This window comes from Oncorhynchus nerka, linkage group LG17, assembly GCF_034236695.1.
Source record: "Oncorhynchus nerka isolate Pitt River linkage group LG17, Oner_Uvic_2.0, whole genome shotgun sequence".
In the NCBI taxonomy this organism is placed as follows: domain Eukaryota; kingdom Metazoa; phylum Chordata; class Actinopteri; order Salmoniformes; family Salmonidae; genus Oncorhynchus; species Oncorhynchus nerka.
In genome coordinates, this window is record NC_088412.1 from 51,836,977 (window position 1) to 51,858,231 (window position 21,255).

A 21,255-nucleotide genomic window follows, 5' to 3' on the forward strand; every position below is an offset into this window, starting at 1 on the left:
TTTCCCTCCTAACATAACGATGGTCATTATGGCCAAACAGTTCTATTTTTGTTTCATCAGACCAGAGGACATTTCTCCAAAAAGTACGATCTTTGTCCCCATGTGCAGTTGCAAACCATATTCTGTCTTTTTGATGGCGGTTTTGGAGCAGTGGCTTCTCCCTTGCTGAGCGGCCTTTCAGGTTATGTCGATATAGGACTCGTTTTACTGTGTATATAGATACTTCTGTATCTGTTTCCTCCAGCATCTGAGACAGAACACATCTTCCTTCTGAGCGGTATGACGGCTGCGTGGTCCCATGGTGTTTATACTTGCGTACTATTGTTTGTACAGATGAACGTGGTACCTTCAGGCATTTGGAAATTGCTCCAAAGGATGAACCAGACTTGAAATAATCTGTCTGTAAACAATTGTTGGAAAAATTACTTGTGTCATGCACAAAGTAGATGTCCTAACTGACTTGCCAAAACTATACTTTGTTAACAAGAAATTTGTGAAGTGGTTGAAAAACGAGTTTTAATGATTCCAACCTAAGTGTATGTAAACTTCCATTTACATTACATTTAAGTCATTTAGCAGACGCTCTTATCCAGAGCGACTTACAAATTGGTGCATTCACCTTATGACATCCAGTGGAGCAGCCACTTTACAATAGTGCATCTAAATCTTTTAAGGGGGGTGAGAAGGATTACTTTATCCTATCCTAGGTATTCCTTAAAGAGGTGGGGTTTCAGGTGTCTCCGGAAGGTGGTGATTGACTCCGCTGTCCTGGCGTCGTGAGGGAGTTTGTTCCACCATTGGGGGGCCAGAGCAGCGAACAGTTTTGACTGGGCTGAGCGGGAACTGTACTTCCTCAGTGGTAGGGAGGCGAGCAGGCCAGAGGTGGATGAACGCAGTGCCCTTGTTTGGGTGTAGGGCCTGATCAGAGCCTGGAGGTACTGAGGTGCCGTTCCCCTCACAGCTCCGTAGGCAAGCACCATGGTCTTGTAGCGGATGCGAGCTTCAACTGGAAGCCAGTGGAGAGAGCGGAGGAGCGGGGTGACGTGAGAGAACTTGGGAAGGTTGAACACCAGACGGGCTGCGGCGTTCTGGATGAGTTGTAGGGGTTTAATGGCACAGGCAGGGAGCCCAGCCAACAGCGAGTTGCAGTAATCCAGACGGGAGATGACAAGTGCCTGGATTAGGACCTGCGCCGCTTCCTGTGTGAGGCAGGGTCGTACTCTGCGGATGTTGTAGAGCATGAACCTACAGGAACGGGCCACCGCCTTGATGTTAGTTGAGAACGACAGGGTGTTGTCCAGGATCACGCCAAGGTTCTTAGCGCTCTGGGAGGAGGACACAGTGGAGTTGTCAACCGTGATGGCGAGATCATGGAACGGGCAGTCCTTCCCCGGGAGGAAGAGCAGCTCCGTCTTGCCGAGGTTCAGCTTGAGGTGGTGATCCGTCATCCACACTGATATGTCTGCCAGACATGCAGAGATGCGATTCGCCACCTGGTCATCAGAAGGGGAAAGGAGAAGATTAATTGTGTGTCGTCTGCATAGCAATGATAGGAGAGACCATGTGAGGTTATGACAGAGCCAAGTGACTTGGTGTATAGCGAGAATAGGAGAGGGCCTAGAACAGAGCCCTGGGGACACCAGTGGTGAGAGCACGTGGTGAGGAGACGGATTCTCGCCACGCCACCTGGTAGGAGCGACCTGTCAGGTAGGACGCAATCCAAGCGTGGGCCGCGCCGGAGATGCCCAACTCGGAGAGGGTGGAGAGGAGGATCTGATGGTTCACAGTATCGAAGGCAGCCGATAGGTCTAGAAGGATGAGAGCAGAGGAGAGAGTTAGCTTTAGCAGTGCGGAGCGCCTCCGTGATACAGAGAAGAGCAGTCTCAGTTGAATGACTAGTCTTGAAACCTGACTGATTTGGATCAAGAAGGTCATTCTGAGAGAGATAGGGGGAGAGCTGGCCAAGGACGGCACGTTCAAGGGTTTTGGAGAGAAAAGAAAGAAGGGATACTGGTCTGTAGTTGTTGACATCGGAGGGATCGAGTGTAGGTTTTTTCAGAAGGGGTGCAACTCTCGCTCTCTTGAAGACGGAAGGGACGTAGCCAGCGGTCAGGGATGAGTTGATGAGCGAGGTGAGGTAAGGGAGAAGGTCTCCGGAAATGGTCTGGAGAAGAGAGGAGGGGATAGGGTCAAGCGGGCAGGTTGTTGGGCGGCCGGCCGTCACAAGACGCGAGATTTCATCTGGAGAGAGAGGGGAGAAAGAGGTTCAGAGCACAGGGTAGGGCAGTGTGAGCAGAACCAGCGGTGTCGTTTGACTTAGCAAACGAGGATCGGATGTCGTCGACCTTCTTTTCAAAATGGTTGACGAAGTCATCTGCAGAGAGGGAGGAGGGGGGGAGGGGGATTCAGGAGGGAGCAGAAGGTGGCAAAGAGCTTCCTAGGGTTAGAGGCAGATGCTTGGAATTTAGAGTGGTAGAAAGTGGCTTTAGCAGCAGCGACAGAAGAGGCAAATGTAGAGAGGAGGGAGTGAAAGGATGACAGGTCCGCAGGGAGGCGAGTTTTCCTCCATTTCCGCTCAGCTGCCCGGAGCCCTGTTCTGTGAGCTCGCAATGAGTCGTCGAGCCACGGAGCGGGAGGGGAGGACCGAGCCGGCCTGGAGGATAGGGGACATAGAGAGTCAAAGGATGCAGAAAGGGAGGAGAGGAGGGTTGAGGAGGCAGAATCAGGAGATAGGTTGGAGAAGGTTTGAGCAGAGGGAAGAGATGATAGGATGGAAGAGGAGAGAGTAGCGGGGGAGAGAGAGCGAAGGTTGGGACGGCGCGATACCATCCGAGTAGGGGCAGTGTGGGAAGTGTTGGATGAGAGCGAGAGGGAAAAGGATACAAGGTAGTGGTCGGAGACTTGGAGGGAGTTGCAAAGAGGTTAGTGGAAGAACAGCATCTAGTAAAGATGAGGTCGAGCGTATTGCCTGCCTTGTGAGTAGGGGGAAGGTGAGAGGGAGAGGTCAAAAGAGGAGAGGAGTGGAAAGAAGGAGGCAGAGAGGAATGAGTCAAAGGTAGACATGGGGAGGTTAAAGTCGCCCAGAACTGTGAGAGGTGAGCCGTCCTCAGGAAAGGAGCTTATCAAGGCATCAAGCTCATTGATGAACTCTCCGAGGAACCTGGAGGGCGATAAATGATAAGGATGTTAAGCTTGAAAGGGCTGGTAACTGTGACAGCATGGAATTCAAAGGAGGCGATAGACAGATGGGTAAGGGGAGAAAGAGAGAATGACCACTTGGGAGAGATGAGGATCCCGGTGCCACCACCCCGCTGACCAGAAGCTCTCGGGGTGTGCGAGAACACGTGGGCGGACGAAGAGAGAGCAGTAGGAGTAGCAGTGTTATCTGTGGTGATCCATGTTTCCGTCAGTGCCAAGAAGTCGAGGGACTGGAGGGAGGCATAGGCTGAGATGAACTCTGCCTTGTTGGCCGCAGATCGGCAGTTCCAGAGGCTACCGGAGACCTGGAACTCCACGTGGGTCGTGCGCGCTGGGACCACCAGATTAGGGTGGCCGCGGCCACGCGGTGTGGAGCGTTTGTATGGTCTGTGCAGAGAGGAGAGAACAGGGATAGACAGACACATAGTTGACAGGCTACAGAAGAGGCTATGCTAATGCAAAGGAGATTGGAATGACAAGTGGACTACACGTCTCGAATGTTCAGAAAGTTGAGCTTACGTAGCAAGAATCTTATTGACTAAAATTATTAAAAATGATACAGTACTGCTGAAGTAGGCTAGGTGGCAGTGGCTGCGTTGTTGACTTTGTAGACTAGCTGGCAGTGGCTGCGTTGTTGATTACGTTACGTTGCGTTAAAAGAACGACAATAGCTGGCTAGGTAACCTAGAAAATCGCTCTAGACTACACAATTATCTTTGATACAGAGACGGCTATGTAGCTAGCTATGTAGCTAGCTACGATCAAACAAATCAAACCGTTGTACTGTAATGAAATGAAATGAAAATGTGATACTACCTGTGGAGCGAGGCGGAATGCGACCGGGTTGTTGAGTTCTAATCGGTAGACGTTGGCTAGCTGTTAGCTAGCTAGCAGTGTCTCCTACGTTAAGGACGAATAGCTGGCTGCGTTGTTGATTCAGGGGCTAGCTGGCTAGCTAGCTAGCAGTGTTGATTACGTTACGTTGCGTTAAAAGAACGACAATAGCTGGCTAGGTAACCTAGAAAATCGCTCTAGACTACACAATTATCTACACAATTATCTTTGATACAGAGGCGGCTATGTAGCTAGCTATGTAGACGGTGGGCGTTAGCTAGCTGGCTAGCTGCTGGGCAGATACGTTAGGACGACGAAATACGATAATTACTCAATTATCTTTGATACAAAGACGGCTATGTAGCTAGCTAAGAAGAAATTGCTAAGATTAGACAAATCAAACCGTTGTACTATAATGAAATGTAATGAAAAGTTATACTACCTGCAGACCGAAGTGCAGACCGAAGTGCGGATGCGACTGCTCGCTCCAAGGTATTTCAGTATTTATTTTTTCAATAAATGTGCTACAATTTCTAAAAACCTGCTTTTGCTTTGTCATTATGGGGTACGATTTAATCAATTTTGCGAATAAGATTAACGTAACAAAATGTGGAAAAAGTTAAGGGGTCTGAATACTTTCAGGACGCACTGTATAATAGAAAAACCCTTCTGAGAATCTTTTTTAAGCATGTTTTGGTGTTAAAGTTAGGTGAACATTTCAAACAGAACTCATCCAGAATGTCGATGAAACAATGTTCCAGAATGTGGTTACAATGTTCTCAGAATATACAACATTCTATGTTCTAGACGCGTTTCATGGGACGTTGCAAGAACATTCATGTGTCCAGTTTTCTGAAGGTTGAGATAGTATTTCATCAACATTACACCAAACATAACACAGAAAATGGTTTCCATGTTGGAGAAATATAAAATGTTAATGTTCCAGACACGTTTCATGGGAAAGTTGCATGAACACCACTGTGTGACAGTTGACAGGACGTGTCGCCTGATGGTCCCAAAGAAACCTTCTCCCCCCAAAAAAGAGGTTTCATTACTGTTTCCAAGAACATGATTGGTCAACCACTGATCCATTCATAGCGCTTGTCTGTTGGCAAGATTTAGGGGTACTCACACACACACAGTGCTTTTAACACAGTGTTTTCAACTTGCATGTTCATGCATGTTCGTTTATACAGTAATTATTTTTCAACATCGTCATCTGGGATTTATGTTCGTTTATACAGTAATTATTTTTCAACATCGTCATCTGGGATTTGAACTCACAACCTCTTGGTTCATAGTATTCCGATCTTACTGCTACACCACCATGTCTGTGTTTGTTATCATTTAATCGGTCTATTCTCTCATTGAGTTCAGAAGGGCTTTCTGTATAGTTGTCTAATTTTGGTGAGGTCATGTTAACCTGTTTTAATGATACTCCTGAATATTTTCTTGAGTGTACTTTTAACAGAGCTGAGATTTATTTCAAAGTGCATTCACCCTATTGCTTACACCAATCAAATTGTTTCTGCTCTACACAAGTGCCTAGGGGGAAGGGGTTAGAGTTTCTTCCAGACAGGACTTAACTATACTGGCCCAATAAGCACATGCCCTCGATAACCCTTATTGGGACAGTGGTTAGGGTGTAAGTCACTGATGGCTTGGGTTCAAGACCCGCTAGAAGAGTCATCCTACTTTCACATTTTCAGCAATATAGGTTAACGTCACTATTTGGAAGCAGTTACAACCTATCTGATCTAATTCAAATGAGTTTCTCATTGAAAGATGGGAATCGGTAGAATTCTAGATAGCGGAGCATCTCAAAGAGAACTCTATGGTCTTTTTGAAACCCACACCACATACACCACGTAGAACGAACAGTTCTCTGAGAAGGAACTGCATCAGCGCTCGTCTTTGCATTTCTATCTGTAACATTCCTAATTTGTTCCCGAAAACTTACCCCAGGTGGTGGTGTTGCTTCTGAAAGAAACATACCCAGAACATGGTTTTCACATTCTCAGAATATCAGAAAAGTGTATATTTACAGTAACATGCCTGTACTTTCTAACATTTGACATTTCAGCGATGATGATGCCAGTTATACCTTAACAATACACAACACAGAGCTCCATCTCCAAGTTTTAATGTGGAAAAATAGACAAATTTCAACAGAATAACTTGGGACCAATGTTGGGGGTAATATATTACTTACAGTTGTATTAGTTTTATGAGTAACAGAGTAATATAACGAGTTACAGTCTTCAAATATTTTCATGATTACAGTTACTTTTTCAAGTCATCCAAACATTACTTTCAGAAGTATATCTATACTGTCGTGTTATATAGGCCTATATTTTTAAAGCCTTGTCTCACTCTAACGGAATTCAAGCTGTAGGCTAACTCATTTCCAAAAGGGGGTTTCGGAAAGCTGAAAATCAAAGAAAGATAGCAGCTGTGTTACCCCGCTTAACCATTTCTTTTTGGAAATGCTCACATTATTTTGAGTAAATCGAGGAGAAAGAGAACAACATTTTAGTCAAATGCAAACTCGGCAAAGGCCGCATTGATCTCCTCATCCAGAAGCACCATATCAAACCTGAAAAAGCGTATGGAGGTCAAACCTGAAAAGGCGTATGGATGTCAAACGTGTGCTTATTGGGCCAGTATAGTTAGGCCCTGTCTAGAAGGAACCCTAACCCCTTTTCCCTAGGCACTTGTGTAGATCTGAAACAACTTGATAGGTATAAGCAATAAGGTGAATGCACTTCAAAGTAAATCTCAGCTCTGTTAAAATTACACTCAAGGAAACATTTTATTGATCATAGTGACCCAGGAGTAACATTAAAACAGGTTAATATGCCCCACCAACATTAGACAACTATACAGAAAGCCCTCAAATTGCTGAAAACAATCAAATCAACGATGGGCGAATAATCAGATGAACTGATACCAGACAGGGAGATTGGAGTACAGTGAACCGAGAGGTTGTGAGTTCAAATCCCAAGTGAAGACATGTCGAATAATACTTACTGTATAAATGAACACAATATAATCAGGTGTGTCAAATGTGTAAGCTGAAAACACTGTATGCTTAAAGCACTGTGTGTGTGTGTAACCTTGCCAACAGACAAAGAGCTATGAATGGATCAGTGGTTCACCAATCAGGGCCTTCATTGTCTGGGCAACGTTATGTGTAATGCATAATTATAAAACGTTTTTGTTTTTTTACACATAAACGTTCCTCTGAAACGTGTCTGGAAATGTTTTGGGGTGGGACGTTGATGGAATATTCTCCTAAACAAAATGACAAGGGTTTGAGTGACAGGACTAACTGGTGTCTCCAAGTGGCCACACACCTCTCCAAAGTGTGCAAACATCCTAAGCAATTTCAATGCACTTTTATGACTCAAAGAAGAGCCTTCAACTGTAAGGTGCTGTTTGGAGCTCTCCGAGCTGCGCCGTTGAGGGGTCTAGGACAAGCACACTTGCCAAGGCGTGCTTGTATGACATCAAAGATATATTTATTATAATCCTCAACGTCACGTCTTTCAAAACACATCGACGTCATCTTAATTTACTTCCCTCAATCGGACAAAAAAATATGTGAAGCGCAGGGCCAGAGCTCTGATGTCATGTATAGCATGTTACTGTACAGCCACTATGTTCCAATTTAGGTGCTTATTAGTGCCCAAATCTGCCCCTTTCAACCCGTATACGGGTATGAGTGTAAAGGGCTACGGGAACATTCTCTAAAGCTCTGGGAACATTTGTTTTTGGAGAGAACGAGTTTGTGTGTGTTCTTGTGTGAGAAAGAGAGAGAAAGAGTGTGTGTGTGTGTGTGTGGTTCCGGGTTGGAGCGAGCGGTCGCATCCGCGCTTCGGTCTGCTTCGGTCTGCAGGTAGTATAACTTTTCATTACATTTCATTACATTTCATTATAGTACAACGGTTTGATTTGTCTAATCTTAGCAATTTCTTCTTAGCTAGCTACATAGCCGTCTTTGTATCAAAGATAATTGCGTAATTATCGTATTTCGTCGTCCTCCTATCTGCCCAGCAGCTAGCCAGCTAGCAAACGTTCACCGTCTACCGTAGCACTGTAGTAACTATCACACTCAACTGAACGACTTGATTAGTGTAGTGTTAGCTAGCTACATAGTTGTCTTTGCTGTCTTCGTATCCAAGATAATTGTGTAGTTTAGAGTGTGTAGTCTTAGAGTGATTATCTTAATTTACCGAGGTTAGCTAGCCAGCTATTTGTCGTCCTTAACGTAGGAGTCACTCCTAGCTAGCCAACAGCTAGCCAACGTCTACTGAATAGAACTTTCGCATTCCGGTCGCATTCCGCTTCGCTCCACAGGTAGTATCACATTTTCATTTCATTTCATTACAGTCCCAACGGTGTGATTTGTTTGATCGTAGCTAGCTACATAGCTAGCTACATAGCCGTCTTTGTTTCAAAGATAATTGTGTAGTCTAGAGCGATTTTCTAGGTTAGCTAGCCAGCTATTGTCGTTCTTTTAACGCAACGTAACGTAATCAACACTGCTAGCTAGCCAGCTAGCCCCCGAATAGCAGCTTTGTAGAAACTTTACACTCAACGGAACGACTTGATTAGTGTAGTGTCAACAAGGCAGCCACTGCCAGCTAGCCTACAAAGTCAACAACGCAGCCACTGCCAGCTGGCCTACCTCAGCAGTACTGTATCATTTTAATAATTTTAGTCAATTAGATTCTTGCTACGTAAGCTTAACTTTCTGAACATTCGAGACGTGTAGTCCACTTGTCATTCCAATCTCCTTTGCATTAGCGTAGCCTCTTCTGTAGCCTGTCAACTATGTGTCTGTCTATCCCTGTTCTCTCCTCTCTGCACAGACCATACAAACGCTCCACACCGCGTGGCCGCGGCCACCCATATCTGGTGGTCCCAGCGCGCACGACCCACGTGGAGTTCCAGGTCTCCGGTAGCCTCTGGAACTGCCGATCTGCGGCCAACAAGGCAGAGTTCATCTCAGCCTATGCCTCCCTCCAGTCCCTCGACTTCTTGGCACTGACGGAAACATGGATCACCACAGACAACACCGCTACTCCTACTGCTCTCTCTTCGTCCGCCCACGTGTTCTCGCACACCCCGAGAGCTTCTGGTCAGCGGGGTGGTGGCACCGGGATCCTCATCTCTCCCAAGTGGTCATACTCTCTTTCTCCCCTTACCCATCTGTCTATCGCCTCCTTTGAATTCCATGCTGTCACAGTTACCAGCCCTTTCAAGCTTAACATCCTTATCATTTATCGCCCTCCAGGTTCCCTCGGAGAGTTCATCAATGAGCTTGATGCCTTGATAAGCTCCTTTCCTGAGGACGGCTCACCTCTCACAGTTCTGGGCGACTTTAACCTCCCCACGTCTACCTTTGACTCATTCCTCTCTGCCTCCTTCTTTCCACTCCTCTCCTCTTTTGACCTCACCCTCTCACCTTCCCCCTACTCACAAGGCAGGCAATACGCTCGACCTCATCTTTACTAGATGCTGTTCTTCCACTAACCTCATTGCAACTCCCCTCCAAGTCTCCGACCACTACCTTGTATCCTTTTCCCTCTCGCTCTCATCCAACACTTCCCACACTGCCCCTACTCGGATGGTATCGCGCCGTCCCAACCTTCGCTCTCTCTCCCCGCTACTCTCTCCTCTTCCATCCTATCATCTCTTCCCTCTGCTCAAACCTTCTCCAACCTATCTCCTGATTCTGCCTCCTCAACCCTCCTCTCCTCCCTTTCTGCATCCTTTGACTCTCTATGTCCCCTATCCTCCAGGCCGGCTCGGTCCTCCCTCCCGCTCCGTGGCTCGACGACTCATTGCGAGCTCACAGAACAGGGCTCCGGGCAGCCGAGCGGAAATGAAGGAAAACTCGCCTCCCTGCGGACCTGGCATCCTTTCACTCCCTCCTCTCTACATTTTCCTCCTCTGTCTCTGCTGCTAAAGCCACTTTCTACCACTCTAAATTCCAAGCATCTGCCTCTAACCCTAGGAAGCTCTTTGCCACCTTCTCCTCCCTCCTGAATCCTCCTCCCCTCCCCCTCTGCAGATGACTTCGTCAACCATTTTGAAAAGAAGGTCGACGACATCCGATCCTCGTTTGCTAAGTCAAACGACACCGCTGGTTCTGCTCACACTGCCCTACCCTGTGCTCTGACCTCTTTCTCCCCTCTCTCTCCAGATGACATCTCGCGTCTTGTGACGGCCGTCCGCCCAACAACCTGCCCGCTTGACCCTAACCCCTCCTCTCTTCTCCAGACCATTTCCGGTGACCTTCTCCCTTACCTCACCTCGCTCATCAACTCATCCCTGACCGCTGGCTACGTCCCTCCCGTCTTCAAGAGAGCGAGAGTTGCACCCCTTCTGAAAAAACCTACACTCGATCCCTCCGATGTCAACAACTACAGACCAGTATCCCTTCTTTCTTTTCTCTCCAAAACTCTTGAACGTGCCGTCCTTGGCCAGCTCTCCCGCTATCTCTCTCAGAATGACCTTCTTGATCCAAATCAGTCAGGTTTCAAGACTAGTCATTCAACTGAGACTGCTCTTCTCTGTATCACGGAGCCACTCCGCACTGCTAAAGCTAACTCTCTCTCCTCTGCTCTCATCCTTCTAGACCTATCGGCTGCCTTCGATACTGTGAACCATCAGATCCTCCTCTCCACCCTCTCCGAGTTGGGCATCTCCGGCGCGGCCCACGCTTGGATTGCGTCCTACCTGACAGGTCGCTCCTACCAGGTGGCGTGGCGAGAATCTGTCTCCTCACCACGCGCTCTCACCACTGGTGTCCCCCAGGGCTCTGTTCTAGGCCCTCTCCTATTCTCGCTATACACCAAGTCACTTGGCTCTGTCATAACCTCACATGGTCTCTCCTATCATTGCTATGCAGACGACACACAATTAATCTTCTCCTTTCCCCCCTCTGATGACCAGGTGGCGAATCGCATCTCTGCATGTCTGGCAGACATATCAGTGTGGATGACGGATCACCACCTCAAGCTGAACCTCGGCAAGACGGAGCTGCTCTTCCTCCCGGGAAGGACTGCCCGTTCCATGATCTCGCCATCACGGTTGACAACTCCATCGTGTCCTCCTCCCAGAGCGCTAAGAACCTTGGCGTGATCCTGGACAACACCCTGTCGTTCTCAACTAACATCAAGGCGGTGGCCCGTTCCTGTAGGTTCATGCTCTACAACATCCGCAGAGTACGACCCTGCCTCACACAGGAAGCGGCGCAGGTCCTAATCCAGGCACTTGTCATCTCCCGTCTGGATTACTGCAACTCACTGTTGGCTGGGCTCCCTGCCTGTGCCATTAAACCCCTACAACTCATCCAGAACGCCGCAGCCCGTCTGGTGTTCAACCTTCCCAAGTTCTCTCACGTCACCCCGCTCCTCCGCTCTCTCCACTGGCTTCCAGTTGAAGCTCGCATCCGCTACAAGACCATGGTGCTTGCCTACGGAGCTGTGAGGGGAACGGCACCTCAGTACCTCCAGGCTCTGATCAGGCCCTACACCCAAACAAGGGCACTGCGTTCATCCACCTCTGGCCTGCTCGCCTCCCTACCACTGAGGAAGTACAGTTCCAGCTCAGCCCAGTCAAAACTGTTCGCTGCTCTGGCCCCCCAATGGTGGAACAAACTCCCTCACGACGCCAGGACAGCGGAGTCAATCACCACCTTCCGGAGACACCTGAAACCCCACCTCTTTAAGGAATAGGATAAAGTAATCCTTCTCACCCCCCTTAAAAGACTTAGATGCACTATTGTAAAGTGGCTGTTCCACTGGATGTCATAAGGTGAAAGCACCAATTTGTAAGTCGCTCTGGATAAGAGCGTCTGCTAAATGACTTAAATGTAAATGTGGTTCGTCCAAGTGTCTCTGTGCTGGTAATAGAGTTATGACTAATGACCTAGTAAAGCACGAACTGGCTCTCTCCAACCTACAGCCAGAACTGCTCTCTTCCTTCTAGAAGGAATCTTTTTTGAAATGACTGTAGTTTTGCAGCAGGCACATTGCTCCCAGCATGCTTTGGTGTTGGGTCTATTAATACTCAGAGAGAATTAGAGCACTGCAGAGGGCCTGGGGCTAGTGGAGGGTAGGAGGGAGGGAAGAGGGAGGGAAGAGGGAGAGTATACAGTGGATCAGGACCTAGGATGTGTGTGTGTGTTACCTGGGATGTGAGGGTCCTCCAGATCCGTGGGGATCTTCCATTGGTCCACCTGCAGCTTGAGGGCGTTGACCTCATCTATGTCACCTGGAACCCTGTGAGGTCAGGGATCAGAGACACATTAGACTCCTCCTCCTCACATATAAAAATCATTCCTCACAGCATGTCCATCCTTACCAATCCCTTTATCTCTTCCATTTATCGCTCTCCCTCTGTCTGGTCTCTGATGACTACCAGGACATTCACTGACAGGCGTGTCTACTACAACTAACTCCTCCCTCTTTCCCTCCCTCATACTAGTGACTGAGAGTTAGGTACGGACCTGAAGATGCCCTCTGTCTGGTCTCTGATGACTACCAGGACATTCACTGACAGGCGTGTCTACTACAACTAACTCCTCCCTCTTTCCCTCCCTCGTACTAGTGACTGAGAGTTAGGTACGGACCTGAAGATGCCCTCTGTCTGGTCTCTGATGACTACCAGGACATTCACTGACAGGCGTGTCTACTACAACTAACTCCTCCCTCTTTCCCTCCCTCGTACTAGTGACTGAGAGTTAGGTACGGACCTGAAGATGCCCTCTGTCTGGTCTCTGATGACTACCAGGACATTCACTGACAGGCGTGTCTACTACAACTAACTCCTCCCTCTTTCCCTCCCTCGTACTAGTGACTGAGAGTTAGGTACGGACCTGAAGATGCCCTCTGTCTGGTCTCCGTTGAGCCCCAGAACCTCCTCTGAGAGGCGTGTCTGGACCCAGGGCAGCTGGCTGTCGGGGTAACGCTCCTTCTGCAGTGACATCACATCCTCCAGGGAGGAGCCAAACATGGAGGGGCTGAATATGGCGTTCCTGGCATGTTTAATCTCCTCCAGACACGGCTTCTGCAACCCCTGGATAACAACACACACACACACACACACACACACACACACACACACACACAGGAACACACGTACTTGGTTGTTAGATAAGACACAACTACTATGTGCTTCTACAACCCACGGATAACAACACACACACACACATGTTTACGTAACTATATCTATACGGACAGTCAACATTGAGACCCGAGTCTCTTTTTAAAGTGAGCCCCACGAACAACACACAACATTGCGCATCTATTTAGAAAACGACAAAATACATACATCACTCCAACAAAACAAGTTGCATTGTGTCATACCGTGTGGTAGAGGGATAATCAACGAGGGGATGTGCAGTTTCACGATAACATAACACAACGCTACAGCTCTCGAGGTGTAGCTAAAGCAACACATTACATATTCAGCAACCGTGCATTTACTGAAAAATACTGGTATGACCTTCATAAATGTATCTAAATGAATTATTGAGAGAGAGAGAGAGAGAGAGAGAGAGAGAGAGAGAGAGAGAGAGAGAGAGAGAGAGAGAGAGAGAATCCTATTAATCGCCTGGAAAAGGCTCTGCTCTGGGGTTAATACCAGTCAAACACTGGGCCTCAGGCTATGGGATGCGGTCAGGGTGTATGTGTGTATGAGTCCACCAAGTGACAAACTGTCTCTATTACCACCCTGTAGAGATGCTGGCACACTCTACATGCCTCACATACACAATGCCAACCACCAGTGCCCGCTAGCACAGACTGGCATCACCACATGTGATGGGAGCATACACACACACGCCACACACACACACGACCAATGAATTACATTACCCACCACTATCAATCCATCCCTCGCTCTCTCCTCTTTCATTCCCTGTCTATTCGTCTTCCTCCCAATCAATTCCCCTCCACTGCTCCTTTCCTCTGTTCATCCCTCTTTCCCTTGTTCTCTCTCTTCATCTGTCTCTCCCTCGCCTATCCTTTGCTTCTGTTCAGACCTCTGTTTCTGCCTCTCCAGATAGAGTTGTAGACAGCAGATGAGAGACAGCCTCACTGGCCCCCTCCTGTGGCCGGAGTGGGAACAGCACCATTTCATGACAGGAAGTAGAATTATTCCTCCATGGTGTTGAATTTATATGATCGTCTTTCAGATAGAATAGGGGATCATGTCAGCTCTATTCATTCTATTTCTAGGTTCCTAATATTGTGCATGAATACACCTCATGATTATATGATTCTCTTTCCATTCGGAAAAACTGAGCTAGATGCTGGCTAGTAGTCTGATTTACACACGGATAACAGATACTCTGATTTATTTTCCTGCAACATTTGATGCAATGCTGCTGGCTCTGATACTATACACCCACGGTGAAGTCTTTGGTACACAGATAGGCAGAGGGAGGAGGAACTAGGACATAGAGAGAGTTACTAGGGGGAAAAACTAGGACAATCAAAAGGTCAGATGTCAGTAGGTCACAGAAGAGATCGTCACTGGACAACAGTAGAGAGAGGCTGTTCTATTACAAATCATTTAAACCAGTGGACTTGCCTGATAATGATTGGCACTGGTCAAAACAGACAGCTAACTGGGCTAGTATCGACTAGAACCGGTTTAGTGAGACAGTGAGTCAGATAGTGTTTTATAGGTCAGGGGAAGGATAGATGAACAACGGAATGGAATGTCTCCCTGGAGGCTGTTTCCATGACACCCAGACCCCCCCATCACTCTCCGTACGCATGCCAACACACATGCGCACATACATACTCACTCACGCATATATACCCAAGGACACACAGACACACACGCACGCAACCCTGCAGACTGTGAAGTCATGTGATCTGGTTTAAAAACACTCAGAAGATACATCTGCCTGAAGGGCCCCTTTAATTGGTGGACAGGTTAAGAAAGTGTGTGCGTGTGTGTGTGTGGAGGGGGGTGATAAAGTGAGACTGTATGTGTTTATTTGTCTGTGTGTGTGTGTGTGTGTGTGGAGGGGGGGTGATAAAGTGAGACTGTATGTGTTTATTTGTCTGTGTGTGTGTGTGTGTGTGTGGAGGGGGGGTGATAAAGTGAGACTATATGTGTTTATTTGTCTGTGTGTGTGTGTGTGTGTGTGTGTGTGTGGAGGGGGGGTGATAAAGTGAGACTGTATGTGTTTATTTGTCTGTGTGTGTGTGTGTGTGTGTGTGTGTGTGTGTGGAGGGGGGGTGATAAAGTGAGACTGTATGTGTTTATTTGTCTGTGTGTGTGTGTTGTCCTAGCGTTCTCAGCAGGAATTCTGCTCCAGACATTAAATTAATAATAAACTGCATTATGTGCACCGCTTGCTGAAACAATAACTCAATTAAGACACACACACACACACACACACACACACACACACACACACACACACACACACACACACACACACACACACACACACACACACACACACACAGGTATAGGGAGATGATTGAAATGAGAGGCTAATGAAATGGAAACAAAGGAAGTCCTCTGTCACACAAACGGAAACAAAACCAAGGGTAATAAACGAGGTGATACATAATGATTCTATCTGGAGTTCAGCTTATCCCCTCAAGCATCTACTTATTGATTTCCTACTTAGAAAACAGGAGCTTAAAGCAATACAAGTCAGTGGTGACACTGCATGTTTCTGTAGGGCATCGTGTCCCATATTCCCATTCCCATCCTCGGGAGCTGATATGGGATTCTTAATCAGAGGGTGGTGGGGTATGCCGTGTGAGGAGGGGTGTGTGTATAGTGTGCCTCTGTCTGTGTATGCGTGTGTGAGTGAGTGTGTGTGGCGTGAGGAGGGGTGTTCATTAAGTGGTATGTGGTTGCCGCGGGGATAGTTAGTAGTTAGCGCACAGACCTCGTTGCACTCGATCTCCGTGCGCTCAGCTAACTTACAACTAACTAACCCCGGACTACAGCTAAAAGTGGAGGAAGAAAAGCAGACTGCCCCCCCAGATGGAGTCCCCCCAGATGGAGTCCCGCCCCCCAGATGGAGTCCCGCCCCTCCCCCAGATGGAGTCCCGCACCCCCAGATGGAGTCCCCCACCAGATGGAGTCCCGCACCCCCCCCAGATGGAGTCCCGCACCCCCCCAGATGGAGTCCCGCCCCCCCCCCCCAGATGGAGTCCCCCCCCAGATGGATAGATGAACAACGGAACGCTCTCTTTTGATGACTTCTGTAACCGTAATAGCCTTGGTTTCATGCATGTTAACATTAGAAGCCTCCTCCCTAAGTTTGTTCTTTTCACTGCTTTAGCACACTCTGCCAACCCGGATGTTCTAGCTGTGTCTGAATCCTGGCTTAGGAAGACCACCAAAAATTCAGAAATTTTAATTCCAAACTACAACATTTTCAGACAAGATAGAACTGCCAAAGGGGGCGGTGTTGCAATCTACTGCAAAGATAGCCTGCAGAGTTCTGTCCTACTATCCAGGTCTGTACCCAAACAATTTGAACTTCTACTTTTAAAAATCCACCTCTCTAAAAACAAGTCTCTCACCGTTGCCGCCTGCTATAGACCACCCTCTGCCCCCAGCTGTGCTCTGGACACCATATGTGAACTGATTGCCCCCATCTATCTTCAGAGCTCGTGCTGCTAGGCGACCTAAACTGGAACATGCTTAACACCCCAGCCATCCTACAATCTAAACTTGATGCCCTCAATCTCACACAAATTATCAATGAACCTACCAGGTACCCCCAAAGCCTTAAACACGGGCACCCTCATAGATATCATCCTAACCAACTTCCCCTCTAAATACACCTCTGCTGTCTTCAACCAAGATCTCAGCGATCACTGCCTCATTGCCTGCATCCGTAATGGGTCAGCGGTCAAACGACCTCCACTCATCACTGTAAAACGCTCCCTGAAACACTTCAGCGAGCAGGCCTTTCTAATCGACCTGGCCGGGGTGTCCTGGAAGGATATTGATCTCATCCCGTCAGTAGAGGATGCCTGGATATTTTTAAAAATGCCTTCCTAACAATCTTAAATAAACATGCCCCATTCAAGAAAATTAGAACCAGGAACAGATATAGCCCTTGGTTCTCCCCAGACCTGACTGCCCTTAACCAACACAAAAACATCCTATGGCGTTCTGCATTAGCATCGAACAGCCCCGTGATATGCAGCTGTTCAGGAAGCTAGAAACCGTTATACACAGGCAGTTAGAAAAGCCAAGGCTAGCTTTTTCAAGCAGAAATTTGCTTCCTGCAACACTAACTCTAAAAAGTTCTGGGACACTGTAAAGTCCATGGAGAATAAGAACACCTCCTCCCAGCTGCCCACTGCACTGAAGATAGGAAACACTGTCACCACTGATAAATCCACCATAATTGAGAATTTCAATAAGCATTTTTCTACGGCTGGCCATGCTTTCCACCTGGCAACTCCTACCCCGGTCAACAGCACTGCACCCCCAACAGCAACTCGCCCAAGCCTTCCCCATTTCTCCTTCTCCCAAATCCATTCAGCTGTTCTGAAAAAGTTCTGAAAGAGCTGAAAAATCTGGACCCCTACAAATCAGCCGGGCTAGACAATCTGGACCCTTTCTTTCTAAAATTATCTGCCGAAATTGTTGCCACCCCTATTACTAGCCTGTTCAACCTCTCTTTCGTGTCATCTGAGATTCCCAAAGATTGGAAAGCAGCTGCGGTCATCCCCCTCTTCAAAGGGGGGGACACTCTTGACCCAAACTGCTACAGACCTATATCTATCCTACCATGCCTTTCTAAGGTCTTCGAAAGCCAAGTCAACAAACAGATTACCGACCATTTCGAATCTCACCATACCTTCTCTGCTATGCAATCTGGTTTCAGAGCTGGTCATGGGTGCACCTCAGCCACGCTCAAGGTCCTAAACGATATCTTAACCGCCATCGATAAGAAACATTACTGTGCAGCCGTATTCATTGATCTGGCCAAGGCTTTCGACTCTGTCAACCACCACATCCTCATCGGCAGACTCGACAGCCTTGGTTTCTCAAATGATTGCCTCGCCTGGTTCACCAACTACTTCTCTGATAGAGTTCAGTGTGTCAAATCGGAGGGTCTGCTGTCCGGACCTTTGGCAGTCTCTATGGGGGTGCCACAGGGTTCAATTCTTGGACCGACTCTCTTCTCTGTATACATCAATGAGGTCGCTCTTGCTGCTGGTGAGTCTCTGATCCACCTCTACGCAGACGACACCATTCTGTATACTTCCGGCCCTTCTTTGGACACTGTGTTAACAACCCTCCAGGCAAGCTTCAATGCCATACAACTCTCCTTCCGTGGCCTCCAATTGCTCTTAAATACAAGTAAAACTAAATGCATGCTCTTCAACCGATCGCTACCTGCACCTACCCGCCTGTCCAACATCACTACTCTGGACGGCTCTGACTTAGAATACGTGGACAACTACAAATACATAGGTGTCTGGTTAGACTGTAAACTCTCCTTCCAGACCCATATCAAACATCTCCAATCCAAAGTTAAATCCAGAATTGGCTTCCTATTTCGCAACAAAGCATCCTTCACTCATGCTGCCAAACATACCCTTGTAAAATTGACCATCCTACCAATCCTCGACTTTGGCGATGTCATTTACAAAATAGCCTCCAATACCCTACTCAACAAATTGGATGCAGTCTATCACAGTGCAATCCGTTTTGTCACCAAAGCCCCATATACTACCCACCATTGCGACCTGTACGCTGTCGTTGGCTGGCCCTCGCTTCATACTCGTCGCCAAACCCACTGGCTCCATGTCATCTACAAGACCCTGCTAGGTAAAGTCCCCCTTATCTCAGCTCGCTGGTCACCATAGCATCTCCCACCTGTAGCACACGCTCCAGCAGGTATATCTCTCTAGTCACCCCCAAAACCAATTCTTTCTTTGGCCGCCTCTCCTTCCAGTTCTCTGCTGCCAATGACTGGAACGAACTACAAAAATCTCTTAAATTGGAAACACTTATCTCCCTCACTAGCTTTAAGCACCAACTGTCAGAGCATCTTACAGATTACTGCACCTGTACATAGCCCACCTATAATTTAGCCCAAACAACTACCTCTTTCCCAACTGTATTTAATTTATTTATTTATTTTGCTCCTTTGCACCCCATTATTTTTATTTCTACTTTGCACATTCTTCCATTGCAAAACTACCATTCCAGTGTTTTACTTGCTATATTGTATTTACTTTGCCACCATGGCCTTTTTGCCTTTACCTCCTTCTCACCTAATTTGCTCACATTGTATATAGACTTGTTTTTTTACTGTATTATTGACTGTATGTTTGTTTTACTCCATGTGTAACTCTGTGTCGTTGTATGTGTCGAACTGCTTTGCTTTATCTTGGCCAGGTCGCAATTGTAAATGAGAACTTGTTCTCAACTTGCCTACCTGGTTAAATAAAGGTGAAATAAAAAATGGAGTCCCCCCCAGATGGAGTCCCGCCCCCCCAGATGGAGTCCCGCCCCCCAGATGGAGTCCCGCACCCCAGATGGAGTCCCCCCCAGATGGAGTCCCGCCCCCGCACCCCCCCAGATGGAGTCCCCCCCAGATGGAGTCCCCCCCAGATGGAGTCCCGCCCCTGCACCCCCCCAGATGGAGTCCCGCACCCCCCCAGATGGAGTCCCCCCCAGATGGAGTCCCGCCCCCGCACCCCCAGATGGAGTCGTCCCCCAGATGGAGTCCCGCACCCCCCAGATGGAGTCCCCCCAGATGGAGTCCCCCCCAGATGGAGTCCCCCCCCAGATGGAGTCCCGCACCCCCAGATGGAGTCCCCTTATACCTTCTTAGCTCCGGTCAGAGCAGCCTTCTGCAGTTTACGGTAACAGTATTTGGCATAGCCGCTTATCGCCACTCCTGGAGAAAAACATACACGCACACACACACACACACACACACACACACACACACACACACAGGTTAGTTGTTAGATCATACAGTAATGAGTTGAAATTAACGAAGATTAGCGGACTCAAAGCACAGGTATAGCGAGGGAACAGAGAATAAACACACACGCATGTACACTGCATGACAAAAAGTATGTGGACACCTGCTCGTCGAACATCTCATTCCAAAATCATGGGCATTAATATGGAGTTGGTCCCCCCTCTGCTGCGATACCAGCCTCCACTCTTCTGGGAAGGCATTAATATGGAGTTGGTCCCCCCTCTGCTGCTATACCAGCCTCCACTCTTCTGGGAAGGCATTAATATGGAGTTGGTCCCCCCTCTGCTGCTATACCAGCCTCCACTCTTCTGGGAAGGCATTAATATGGAGTTGGTCCCCCCTCTGCTGCTATACCAGCCTCCACTCTTCTGGGAAGGCATTAATATGGAGTTGGTCCCCCCTCTGCTGCTATACCAGCCTCCACTCTTCTGGGAAGGCATTAATATGGAGTTGGTCCCCCCTCTGCTGCTATACCAGCCTCCACTCTTCTGGGAAGGCATTAATATGGAGTTGGTCCCCCCTCTGCTGCTATACCAGCCTCCACTCTTCTGGGAAGGCTTTCCTCTAGATGTTGGGACATTGCTGTGGGGACTTGCTTCCATTCAGCCACAAGAGCATTAGTGAAGTTGGGCACTGATGAGGGGACGATTAGGCCTGGCTCTGAGTCGGCGTTCCAACAGCCCCAGACCATTATTTCTCCTCCACCAAACTTTACAGTTGGCACTATGTATTGGCATCCGCCAAACCCAGATTCGTCCATCGGACTGCCAGATGGTGAAGCGTGATTCATTCCACTGCTTCAGATTTCAATGGCGGCCAGCTTTACACCCCTCCAGCATTGTGACATGGAAACCCATTTCATGAAGCTCCCGACAAACAGTTCTTGTGCTGACGTTGCTTTCAGAGGCAGTTTGGAACTCGGTAGTGAGTGTTGCAACGCTTAGACATTTCCACTTCACAATAACAGCACTTACAGTTGATCAGGGCAGCTCTAGCAGGGCAGAAACATGATGAACTGACTTGTTGGAAAGATGGCATCCTATGAAAGCACCACGTTGAACGTCACTGAGCTCTTCAGTAAGGCCATTCTTTGTCTGGGGAGATTGCATGGCTGTGTGCTGGATTTTATACACCCGTTTGCCCACGGTTGTGGCTGAAATAGCCAAATCCACTCGTTTGTATGTGGGTGGCACAGGGTAGTTCTGCTG

General features: G+C 48.0%; 1 protein-coding gene across 1 annotated transcript in view; it reads right to left on the reverse strand.

Annotated features, from left to right (window-relative positions):
• Positions 1 to 21,255, reverse strand: part of LOC115145420 (rho GTPase-activating protein 39-like) — a 210,739-nt gene that overhangs the window by 8,349 nt on the left and 181,135 nt on the right. Inside the window, exons 10-12 of the mRNA XM_065003224.1 lie at positions 19,884 to 19,957; positions 12,923 to 13,122; positions 12,235 to 12,326 (exon numbers count right to left, since the gene is read on the reverse strand). Coding sequence (XP_064859296.1) covers positions 12,235 to 12,326; positions 12,923 to 13,122; positions 19,884 to 19,957 — 366 coding nt within the window. The remainder of the gene's footprint in view (positions 1 to 12,234; positions 12,327 to 12,922; positions 13,123 to 19,883; positions 19,958 to 21,255) is intronic.